Consider the following 12786-nt stretch of genomic DNA (forward strand, 5'->3'; position numbering starts at 1 on the left):
TAGGAGACCCCCACTGCCATCACCCAAAGCCCGATGCTTTCATTTTACGGGTAAAGGGGACAAATAACTTGGGGAATGTTCTCAACATAGACATTTCTATGCCCAAAGACTTTGTTGTGCACTGAAAAGACGCCTAAAATTACCTGGGTTCTTCACTTAAAAACCGTTTTGGGGCGGGAGGCACCTGGGTGGCTCAGGCAGTTAAGCGTCCAAGTTCAGCTCAGATCATGAACTCACAGTTCTTGAGTTCGGGCCCCGCCTCGGGCTCTGTGCTGACAGCTCGGAGCCTGGAGTCTGCTTCCGATTCTGTGTCTCCCTCTCTCTCTCTGCCCCTCTCCTGCTCACACTCTGTCTCTCTCTCTCTCTCTCTCTCTCACTCAAAAATCCATTTTTTAATATTACCAGTTCCAAAACCTAGCTTTCCTAAAGCCTCAAATTTCCATCTATAGAGTATATTGTTATATTTATAAACTGAGCAATTTTATCTAAACTGAAGGACACAGTCAATAGGTTAAGGAATCTTAGACAATAAGACTTATCTACAAACTCAGTTAAATTTCCTTAAATATTTGAAATACCTTTATCCATCTAACTTTAAACCCTAACGAGCGACACTTTCTTTAACAACTTTTATAAATCTAATAAGGTAAATCTATAAATCTAGAAAAATTCAAGGGCTCTTCAACAGTTAAAACTCTTTATAAATGGAGTCGAACACAGCTTGGTTTTTGTAACTTAAAATCACAAGTCTAAAATCAATTGCACATTTCAAAGCCACATGGCCAGTAGGTCAGTATTGCTAAAATGACAGTCTCTTAAACATCAAAGTCAGAAATTAGTCTCAGTTTAACCCAAATAATTAATACTATGTGTGTCTGTTCTACTTTATTACTTCTGATCGTATCTCTTTAGCTTCCCACTTGCCCCATTAAAAGAGGTAGGTAGGGGGCACCTGGGAGGCTCAGGGAGTTAAGCGCCAGACTCTTGACCTCAGCTCAGGTCATGATTTCAAAGTTCATGAGATTAAGGCTCATGTTGGGCTCTGCTAACAGCACGGAGCCTGCTTGTCTCTCCCTCTCTGCCCCTCCCCTGCTCATGCTCGCTGGCGCCCACACTCTCTCTCTCTCTGAAAATAAATAAATAATTTTAAAAAGGGGGGGGCGCAAGGTAGCATGTAGATGTATCACCCCCAAGGGGCTGATGAAACGGGTTACAAGATGTGGCCCTCGGTCCACTTGCTTGCTGCTTGGCGGTCTGAGAGCAGGATGCAGATCTGAGTGCTATGTGCTCCTGGGCTCATCACTATCACTCTAGATCAACAGGGTCCATCTGGGGCTGGTGTTGCCGCCCCAACCTCCTGGCATTGCTTCAGGACCAGTCTCTTGCCGGCAGACCTGGCAGACAGAATATGCCTGTCAACCCGTGTCCTTCATTGCCCCCCTCTATGTGACTTTGGCCACATCCGAACAGCTCAGTGCCCAGTGAGCACCTCACATTGTCATCCTTGTCACTAGCAATCCTTACAATAACCCTCTAAGATGAATGCTTTTGTGGCCATTTCACAGATGAGAAAAACCAGGCTCAGGGGGGCGAACTGGCGTAATCGTCAGCATCCATGAAAGGCTTGCTGGTTCTTCTGAAGGAAAAATGGCCCATGTTAGCACACTGCATGCGGAGTTCTTGCCCCATCATTCATTCCATGGTTTTCCTTTCTTGGTCTCCTCTCCCAGAAGCATCCGTTCTCTGACACGTGGCTTCCTGGGATCCCTCTGTACCCTAACTTCATACATAAGACTCTTGATGCTTCCTCAAAGCAAAACGCTAAGAGCTTTGCAATCAAGGTAATAATAGCAGGTCTGACTGTGCTAATGAAACTCGACACGAAAAACCCAATGTCAGGAGAAATGGGGACATTATTTAAATTCTTCGAAAATAAGAAGCTTGTTTATTGGTGTCCTTTCTGTCACCACCTTTCATATTGCCTCGTAACTTCTTTTGTTGCTTAGAAAATTATGAGAAAAATAACCTGGCGGTTGCTTTACAGAACAGTGATGAATATCGCACTGGACCATGGGCTGTTAATTTGGCAATGAACGTGCAGTCAAAGGTTTTTAAGGGCTCAGAATGATTTTATCTGGACCATTACGAACTGTATTTTATGTAACACCGTATTTCTCTTCCTTGCAGACAGATAAGCTTAAAGGACTTACGTGAGGTAAGTCCTGAGACTCAAAAAAGGGAATTTCTGTGCTTTAACGTCTGTGACGGGCAAGATACTATTTGATTCGGAGACTTTATCACTTCATTTTCATAATAGCTATGCTCAAGATGTATTATGATCCCTACGTTGAAGGTGAGAAAACTAAAACAAAACAAGTTAAGATCCAGATCTGAGACCAAGGTCCTATTATGCTACCTGAATAGACCAGTGTTCACTGCACTGGTACCATGAAGACAAGAGCATCCCAGTTTCCATGGAAGACATAAAGCCTCCATCAAAGGCTTCCAGTCTCCAGCTTTATAGAAATAAGGTGTTGGAAATTGTACTATACATCACCATTTGTTCTTCACAGGAAAGACAGGATGGCCTGGTACCCCCCAAAAAAAAAAAAAAAAAATATATATATATATATATATATATATATATATATATATGAGAGATACAGACCCACACAGACCTGGGTTTGAATACGGCTGTGCCACATACCACTTTTGTGGCCTTGGGCAAGTCCCCCCCACACACACAACCCCACCCCTCTTTCTGTTTTCTTAGCCACAAAATAGAGATGGTTACCCTTCTTGGCAAAGTTGTCAAAAAGCTAAAGCAGGTCAAAGCAAGGGCATAAATGACCAGGTGAACAGTAGAGGCTCGATAAATGGCATGAAAGTCAGGTAACGTGGAGCTGCCTTTGAGCCCCTCCACACTCACTTCCCTAACCCCCAACAAGGAAGTTCCCTAACAAGGGATGGGTCCGCCATGACTGATGGGAAGTCTCTGTCCAGCAATCACAGTGGTCTCACCTCATTCTCACTGGCTTCCTGAGGAACATGGTCCTTGTCTTAGTGTTTGACTATGCTCTTATATCTAGACCGCAGAGGTTAATTTATTTTCTTTCTTTGGTTCTGTCTGTCCGTCTGTTTTTTCTTATTTGGCTTTATGAGAATGCTAGAATCAAAAGTCACACTTCTCACTTGTCACTCACCAAGACACTTACCGCCTCTCATCCGTAAGATAATCCTGGCAAGAAAGACAGCACATAACTGCTGAAAGAGAAAGACAGCCCTCGTTCCAATCAGGACTCCATCCGGCTCCCCCTGTTCTGGGAGCTGTTGGATTTTCCCAGGTGGTATGGCACTCTGCCCCTGGGCACTCTCCGACTCCACCCCTTTCTTCCTGTGGGTCCACTTCATGCATCGCAAGTAGCCGATGGCTGCCACCCAAAATGACCTAGAGTCCATAACTCATTGGTCAGCCTGCGAGGACAATAGGCCTTCCAATCACTAACAAGCCAGGAGGAAGTGGAGAGGTCAGCTTTAGACAGCGGGGGTCATGCGGGATAGTTTGATTTTCTTTGCAACTTTGGTTGGCATTCTTCTAGAAGTGGATATCATCTAAAGAACAATAAGGCCTAGTGGAAAAACACATTCTTCCTCCTTATCTTTTGCCAAGACACGTCCCCATTGTCTGGGCTGAGGGTCAAGACCATTTCTCCACCACAAAAGCCACCCCACAGCAGGCAGAAGACGGGACCAGCCCCTGAAAGTCCAGATCTAATCCCCACACTATGACTCTCTGCCTTAGGAAATGCAGACATACCTCCTAGCTAAAGTAGTTTAAAAAAAAAAAAAAAAGGAGGAGGAGGAGGAAGGAAAGAAAGAAGGAAAGGCAGGTGAAGGGAGGGAAATAAGGAGGTATCACTTTTTAAGTTAATATGCTTATTTCCTAACAACAAAAGTTAAAGTACAGAAACTAGAGATTTTACCCCACTTTTCTAATTACATCCGATTGTAACTCCAGAGCCCTCAAGCAAAAAGTTGGCTGGATCTCAATTTTAAAAGTCACCTGCTGCCCCAGATGGATGGCTTCTGAGCCGTGTTTACAGCTCTGCTCCCTCAGCAACTTTGACAGGCCTGGGAGCAACAGCCTCCGAGCACTTTGAGCTGCCAGGTCCAAAGTCCTGGGGAAGACTCAGTGGGAGACTTTCAAACCACTCGTTAGAATGGATTCACTACCCTTTTCACTTAGCCTAGAGATTTGCCTCGATTTGCTGCCCATGGTGAAAGTATGTCCTCTTTCCAGAACCCAAGGGGACCCCGAGGTCTTCGAAGCAAAAGAGTGTGTCTGTTGCCTAGTCTCAGACAAGACATTCGGGGCCTCTCTAAGCTATTCGTTGCTAAAGGCTTCTTGTCTGTGAAGCCAATGTGAGTCAGAAGACCTGGAATCCAAGGTCAGCTCACACACACACACACACACACACACACACCTGCATGTAGATACATCATAAGCCCAGTTTCTAGCCTGAACTTCCATGTAACGTGGAGATATACTTACAGTATAATCCTATTTCATAGTTTACATAAATACTTGCAATGCATATATATATTGCAATATATATAAATATGTAATATATAAAAAATGCATATATAATAAGTGAGTATTCACCAAACTTTACTTAACGGTTCTCACTTCGGTGGGCATGTAGATTGTTTCCAGGGTTTTGACCCTGTAAGTAATGGTTCACTGGACATCTTTGTGCACGGAACTTGGCCCAGATTTCAGGTGTCTTCTTAGGAGCAAAGTGTCATGCGTGGAATTGTTGGGATGAGAGTGAGAGCATTCCTAAGGTTCTTGACAGCAATGGTTCAATTGCTTTCATTAGAGTCAAAGCAATTTACGGTCTCATCAGCAGACTGCATATTTATTTGCCTCTTGTATCACAGAGAGAGCATAACATTTTGATTTTTGCTTAGTCTTTTGGAGAATTATTTAGAGGCTTTAAAAAATTCTATCCTTATAACAAAAATGTTGCCCAAATTCTACTAAGCAATTGCTCCAAAACACATAGTTTACTGTAAAATTCTCCATCACCGAGAGTCACTCAACACTATTATTTTCTTTTTATTCAATCCAGGTCCTCGGAACAGAGAGAGGTGAGCTGTTTACATTTGTTTTCATACCCTGATATCATTAGCTTAAGTTCCATTTCCAGATTTATAGCATTAGTCACTTTTAATTTTTTTTTCAATGTTTATTTATTTTGGGGACAGAGAGAGACAGAGCATGAACAGGGGAGGGGCAGAGAGAGAGGGAGACACAGAATCGGAAACAGGCTCCAGGCTCAGAGCCATCAGCCCAGAGCCCGACGCGGGGCTCGAACTCACGGACCGGGAGATCGTGACCTGGCTGAAGTCAGACGCTTAACCGACTGCGCCACCCAGGCACCCCTAGTCACTTTTAAAAAGGCTTGTTTCCGAGACTGGGATGGATGAACCCCAGCGTGTGTGCATGATGGTGTGATCGGTTGTGCTGAGGATCTCCCACCTACCCAAGAGCCCTCTGGTTGAAACAAGGTGATTTAAATTGGGGGAGGGGGCGAGCTAAAGGTCCTTCTCCTGCCACAGGCAACTGACAAGAAGGAGGCACCCTGTCAGCCCCTGCCACTTTATTATTATTTTTTTAATGTTTATGTATTTATTTTTGAGAGAAAGAGATAGTGAGCAGTGGAGGGGCAGGGAGAGAGGGAGACAGAATCCCAAGCAGGCTCCACGCTGCCAGCTCAGAGACACAGGACTCGAACCCACGAACCACGAGATCATGACCTCAGCAGGAACCAAGAGTCAGACACTTAACCGACTGAGCCACCCAGGCGCCCCAGCCCCTGCCACTTTAGAAAGACGTGGCCGGCCCACTCACTGCTCCACAGAAGCTCTTAGTCTCCGCAGCTTTGATGTCACCCTTGCACACACACGCATGCCCTCATTGGAACGCACGTCCACATACACGTGTGCACATCGTTGGTGCCATTGTGCAACACAATCTAACACTCACTTGGTAGCTGGCAAGATACTAAGCAGTAGTAAGTTCATGCTCACCTTTTTTTTTTTTTAATTTTTTAATGTTTATTTATTTTTGAGAGAGAGAGAGAAAGAGAGAGAGACAAAGTGTGAGCAGGGGAGGGGCACAGAGAGAGGGAGACACAGAACCTGAAGCAGGCTCCAGCGATGCGGGGCTCGAATCCATGAACCATGAGGTCATGACGTGAGCCAAAGTTGAATGCTTAACCGACTGAGCCATCCAGGTACCCCAAGGATAGTGTTATTTTTTTCTTTTTTTAAAAAAATTTTTTAATGATTTTATTTATTTTTGAGACAGAGACAGAGCATGAACGGGGTTGGAGCAGAGAGAGGGGGAGACAGAATCTGAAGCAGGCTCCAGACTCTGAGCTGTCAGCACAGAGCCCGACGCGGGGCTTGAACTCACCGAGTGTGAGATCATGACCTGAGCTGAAGTCAGACGCTCAACCAGCTGAGCCACCCAGGTGCCCCTCATGCTCACCTTTTAAATACCATTCACCATTCACTTTGAATGATGAACTATGTCCAAAGCCGAAGGGCCTGAGCCATGGCCAAAGACTGAAGACAGGCAGCATAGTTCCACAAAGCAACACTGGGTTAGGATTTCAGAGGTTGCCACCAACTCACTGTGTGGTTTGGGCCACGTCATGTTGCCTCTGTGGGTCTCAAGGATGCTTTTCTTTATGCCAAAGGAGTTAGTTTCGAGCAAGGCCTAACTAGGGTCTGTAGATTCCCAAGGGTCCCTGACGGAGGAATGGGAGCTGGTTGGTGATTCTAAATAATGTTAAGAACTACAGGAAACTGTGCCGCTTTCCACACTAAAGCTCAACACCCTCACATTAAAATGTTCGATATTGTTGCCTTGGACTTCCATGATTATCAGTGCAGTGAGGTCACGTCATTCAGCTCATGGGGAGCAATGATGTCACGTTGTTCAGCTCATGAGGGGCATATGCTCTGGAGGGCTGCTGATGACATTGCCATGAAAGGATTTTATGGGATGGGTGACTAGTAGACCAGTCATCGACCCCCATAACATTGCAAGTAATCACAGACCTTCAACCAGAGGTGTCCAGTCTGTGACCGACCTTGGACTAAACACAGAGCAATGACCAGAATTAAGACACATCAGTGTTGATATGCTTCCTTAACTTTATTGCTCAGGACAGCTCCTGGGAGAGTGTTTTATGGCCTTTCACCTCCTAGTATTATTACATGCCCTCAGTGATTCTGGATGGCTGGTTAAAATCTATTCATGATGAAAAGGAAATAAATAGTGGGAACACCCACGGCATATGTAATTCCTAAATAACTCCAGTTCCTTATGGCTGGCAGAACTTCTCAAAACGGAAAGATCAGAGGGGGAAAATTACAAAAACATATTCCTGCTGATTGCCGGGTAGCAACTACTGGTCTACGTCAGAATTCTGGGGAGCTCTCCTGCCCTTTCACACAAGAGGTGAGGGGATTCAGGAGTGCTCAGGCCAGCACTGGGCCACCCCATAGCCTACATTACTCAGGACAGTTCTTAGGTTTAATTTCGTGATTTATGTTCCCATGTAAGTTTTCATTAGAATGCAGAATTCAACTTCAGTTCACTTCTACGTCAAGCCCTTCCAATACCAAATACCTCCCGATGTAATATTCTGTGTTTCGGGAAGCTCAGTGATGAATTCCAAATTCAGTAATATTGATATTTGAATATTCACTAAGTTTTTATAGCTTCAGGGAGAAGCCACTCCCAGGAGCCAGGGGTGTTACAGAATATGTTAAGTTATAGTTTCCGCTGACCACTGACAGCCTGCTCCTACTAATCAGAGATCACTCAGATAAAATTATAGAAGTTCCAGTAGGTCCCCAATCATTTTCCTTTTACAACCTGACTACATCATGTGACTCCTTTATGCAGTCCCTCATTGCCAGATGAAGCCTGAATCGATTCACCTGTCACAAAATCAAAGTACTCAAGAGACTCCTCTTGCCATCACCAGGTAAGGAGCCAGGAATTCCTTGTTGGGCTTCAGCCTGGGGGTCAGGCCAGGTGTCCTGGGTAATGACTCACCAAGGTGTCCTGAGACATGGGGATTCTTTGGTCTTTGCTAATGAAGCCCAGCGATGGCCCCAAGGGAAATCTGCGAGTCACAGCCATTATGGAAGCAAATGGCACTATGCTTCCTGCAATTTGTAAGTGATTCATTGTTAGAGAAGTTTGGGAGATTTGAAGGCTTGGATGTTAACTAGACAGGATTAACTGAACGGATGCAAAACAATCTGGGGAAAAAAGTTGGCCATTTCTAATTATACCCAGTTGATGACCACACATAAACTTACAGCTACTTTTGAACAAACCTTTATAGATGGTTGGGCGTTGAAAATGCCATTATCTGATTTAACACTTGCCGATCAGGTTATTGTGACAATTGCTGTCCCAACTGAAGCAAAGGCTCAGGCCAGTGATTCACTGCCCAAGGTCACTGTAACTGTAAACTAGTGGTGGCTTCAGTAAAACAAACTCCAGAGCCTCCAAAATGACTGCTTCTAAGTTCCCCCATGATCCCAGACTGGCCAGGTGGCCCCAGCTTCAGTTCATGCCAGCCTCCCACCATCTCAACCCTTGTTGTCACTTAATGCAGGACATTTGCACGTGCTATCCCCCTGTCTATACCACTTCTTCCCTCTTTCCACCCTCTCGCTACTTGGAAAACCCCTCCTCTTCATCCAGCAGATCCCAGTTTGAAACCACACTGAATTTAGGAGATAGTTCTGACCCACTCCCCAGAGGCAATAAATGAGACCCAGAGAGGTGGAGTTCCTTACCACTAAAGTCAAGTCCAGCTTCAAAACCCAAACACTTTCCAGTATTCCATGCTTCCTATAATGGCTTGATTCTGAAAATGCAGTCCATGAATGCTGACTTTTCCCAGACCTGTTGCAAGTGCCCAACGAATGTCAGCTCTCATTGCCATTGCCAGGCCTGCATATCAGGGGCATGATCTCCATCCCCCATTACCCCCCTTCCTTCTTTTGCATATTGTTGTTTTAATCATCTTTTATTATATTTTTATAACCTTTTTCTCTTACAGATTTCCTTATAATAATCCACAGTTTTCTCACTTAGCTCACATTTCAAGAAGGAACAAAATAATTTCTATTCTCCCCTTGCTTGCTATGGCTCACTCTTCTTCAACTGGTAAACAATTTCTGTAGACTATTAGCTCCAACCTATCATTTTCTAGAGTGACCGTAGTTACAAGGAAAGTCTGAATTCATGGCTCCCAAAAGCAAAGAATCATGATATGTGCTCGTTGAAATACAATGGGAAGAACTTGTATGGGTCAATTTGTTCCATATCTGTTGCCTGTCTTGAGAAAAGAGAAATAACCAGCCTCCTATTACCTTACAAAACAGAAACTCTTGTAGCACAGCCGGTGAAATATAAAGTGCTTTGTAAACGTGACTTAGTCCATTGTGACTGGCCTTGCCTTTGCGTGGAATTTTACCCACCACGGGAAACACTAACATGCTGTCAATTCTAACATTTCCTTTAGCTCACCACTCGTGATGAAAAACCAAAGTGCACAAAACAGAGGTAAGAGCGCCTTATGCAAGAATTATGAAACAAACAGGTAAGCCATCACACTACGATGTTCCTGCGCTGTGACTTTGCTTTTGTGAGCCTCACCGTCGTTGAGCTGACGTCTGTAGGTGTAATTAGCTCATTTTCACTGATAGATAGTATTCCGTTAGGTCGATATAACGATTTTTGTCCGTAATTAAATCCAAAAAATTCTAGATGCATTTTCCAAAGTAGACATTGGCGTCACCAATAGCTTATGAGTCCTCATTCCCCATCATCTCCAACAGTTGTTTTTGACAAACTTTTAGTTTTTGCCAATTCTTTGGGTGAAACACAATAGATTTATCTTAAGTCTGTCAAATTAAGGACATCAAACTGACTTCTCTTACTGGTTGTAAAGATAAAACTCAACAGGATGCCTGTCTGCAGAGATGTCTACAGCAACATATGAATATAGTGTTGTATTCCTACTGGTGGTGGGTTTTGATATCATTAGTATTATTTTGTTCAAACAAATCTAGTGTGTTCTTTTGCATTTCTTTCTTCAACCCATATGCTATGGAGATTCTGTGTTCAGGTCTAATTCTGCACTCTCTTTCTGTTGAGCCACAAGAGGGCTTAGAGCTGGAGAAAGCAGATTCCCGTGGGATAGAGTAGAATGACAGAGGGTTCCAATGACCTGAGTCCCCATTCTGCCTCTCTCCCTGCAATAACGTCATCTTGAGCAAATTCATTCTTAGATCCTCCCCCTCCCCCATCCATAACAATAATATTAACTCACAAGGTTATCCACACACACACAGTCATGTGACACATAGTAGGCAAGTGACTCACCTTAATATCCTTCCTTCTCCAAGAATGCCCTACCCAACTGACCCATTAGACCTAGGAGTTTCCTCCCTCACCTCTATCATGTCCTTACTCGTCTTCTGCCTTATACTATCTGGGCCTTAGATTGGAAAACCAATCTGGAAAGCTTATTTCCCCTGATGTGCCCCTTGCTAATACAAGTTTCCCAAAAGAAAAGACTTCTCTTTTCTTTTTTTCTTAACATAATTTATTGTCAAGCCAGGTAACATACAGTGTATACAGTGTGCTCTTAGTTTTGAGGGTAGATTCCCATGATTCACTGCTTACATGCCACACTCAGTGCTCATTCCAACAAGTGCCCTCCTTCCTTTTTTAAAGGAAGGCAGTCCAAAGTAGCTGCGATTAATGGGACAGGCTCAATCCCCAAGAATGAGGGGACAAAATGACAAAAACAGTAGTCCTGGAGGCCAGAGCTAGATGTATGAAGATAGAAAGACTTAGAGTTTCCAGGTAGAAGGTCCAGGGGCTGAGTGGGCCCAGAAGGGCCATTATTTATCAGGATTGTGAAGATATGCTGCAGGGATGGGAAGCTGAATCAAGCTTAGAGAGAATTCCAGTCTTCATTTGAAAGACAAAATCATGCACAGATGGAAAATGAAGAGTAATATAAGAGTGGAGTAGCAGTGTTAGTGATGTGGATGTGGATGGCCTTCACATACATGGGTCCAGTCAAGCATCCCAGGACTGGGTGTATTTCATCTATACTGGGATCTTGCAAACTGTCCTCCACTCATGTTAGACAAACAGTTGCTTAAGGAAGCAGCCCAGAATGGACGGGGAGAATGTTGGGGCCTCCAGAGCCTTAAAACACCATCAATTCCTCTTTCAGTCATCAAACATCCATGAAGCACATGGTTTATACACAAAATTGGGCTGGGCCCTATGAGTACAGAACAGAGACAGCTCTGCCCTTCAGCTAACCACTACTTTTGCACCTGCGATGCTCCTGCATCAGTTTACTGGGCAGGTGTTCATTCTACTGAGTGAAAAGTCATTTCTGGATCACCAGGGCTCAGGAGAAATTAGCTGCACGCAGAACCACATAATCCCGGCACTCGTGTTTTCAGTCTAGAGGGTTCTATGAAGCTTACTGGTCTTAATTTGAATGCCTCAGCCAAGGGACATAGCACTCTTCATGTAGAATAAGTGAAATCTAGACCTCCATCACTGTAGACATTATCTTCCTTATTTTATGAGAAAGGAATTTGGGAAATACTTATTCTTAATAGTTCAGCTACTCCTTGATAAACAGACTTGGCTCAATTCTCTGATAAATGATTTCAGGCTAAGCGATTAGAAGTCTGATAATTCTGCACCCAACAATTCCAAAATGGGGGGGTTCCACACCACCAGACGATTCCTGACACCAGTTGGGTGACCTACAGTTCAACTCTCTTCTGACACTACATGGAGTCCATAGATTCCACATGTTAAGGGTTCAATCCCACAAGATTGCACCCCTCCCCCCCCACAAGCCTGTGTCAGCCAATCATATGGCCATTCTGACCAACTGGCTATAGAGCCAAGGTTCCAACAAACCCTTCCCTAGGTTCAATTAATTTGCTAGAGTGGTTCACAGAACTCTCAGCAACATTGTACTTGCTGGATTACCAGTTTATTATAAAAGAATACAAATAGGCCACAGCCAGATAGAAGAGTTTCATAGGGCATTGTCCTGAACAAAGGAGCTTCTGCCCTTATGGAGTTTGGGGCACTGTATGATGGCACATGGAACTGTTCTGGATCACCAACCCAGAAGCTCTTTGAACTGCATCCTTTGGGGCTTTTTAGCGGTTTCATTACATAGGCACAATTGATGAAATCATCGGCCACTGGTGACTGATTCAATAAGCAGTAGCTTGTGTTATTTATTTTGAGTGACCAGTACAGGTCAGACACTGAGCTAACAGTTTTAGATACAGAAGAATTTTGAAATATTAGTATTATTGGTAACAGTGTGATTCTACAACCCATGCTTATTAGGCTACACTGCCTCAAATTTTATTGGCCACCTACATAGTGTCCTCCCTGAAGTTCTATTTACTCTGTGTCAATCTGTTCATTAATGTGACCCTCTGTTCTCCAAATAGGCGAGCCCTATTTTGTGGGGCTATAAAACTCAAATGCAGTTTTATGTGAAAATATATAATGTACATATATGTATGTACATATGTGTATGTATGTATGTGTACATATATGCATATATATTTGTGTATGTGTGTATATATAATATATTAATATTATGTTGTTATTATTATTAATAG

The 12786-nt window shown here is 43.8% G+C and overlaps 1 protein-coding gene across 1 annotated transcript in view; it reads left to right on the forward strand.

Annotated features, from left to right (window-relative positions):
• The window catches only part of CLNK (cytokine dependent hematopoietic cell linker), a 64195-nt gene that overhangs the window by 31302 nt on the left and 20107 nt on the right, over positions 1–12786 (forward strand). Inside the window, exons 8-11 of the mRNA XM_043556989.1 lie at positions 2188–2215; positions 5133–5151; positions 7985–8066; positions 9624–9664. Coding sequence (XP_043412924.1) covers positions 2188–2215; positions 5133–5151; positions 7985–8066; positions 9624–9664 — 170 coding nt within the window. The remainder of the gene's footprint in view (positions 1–2187; positions 2216–5132; positions 5152–7984; positions 8067–9623; positions 9665–12786) is intronic.

The sequence above is a fragment of the Prionailurus bengalensis genome, chromosome B1, assembly GCF_016509475.1.
Source record: "Prionailurus bengalensis isolate Pbe53 chromosome B1, Fcat_Pben_1.1_paternal_pri, whole genome shotgun sequence".
Taxonomy (NCBI): domain Eukaryota; kingdom Metazoa; phylum Chordata; class Mammalia; order Carnivora; family Felidae; genus Prionailurus; species Prionailurus bengalensis.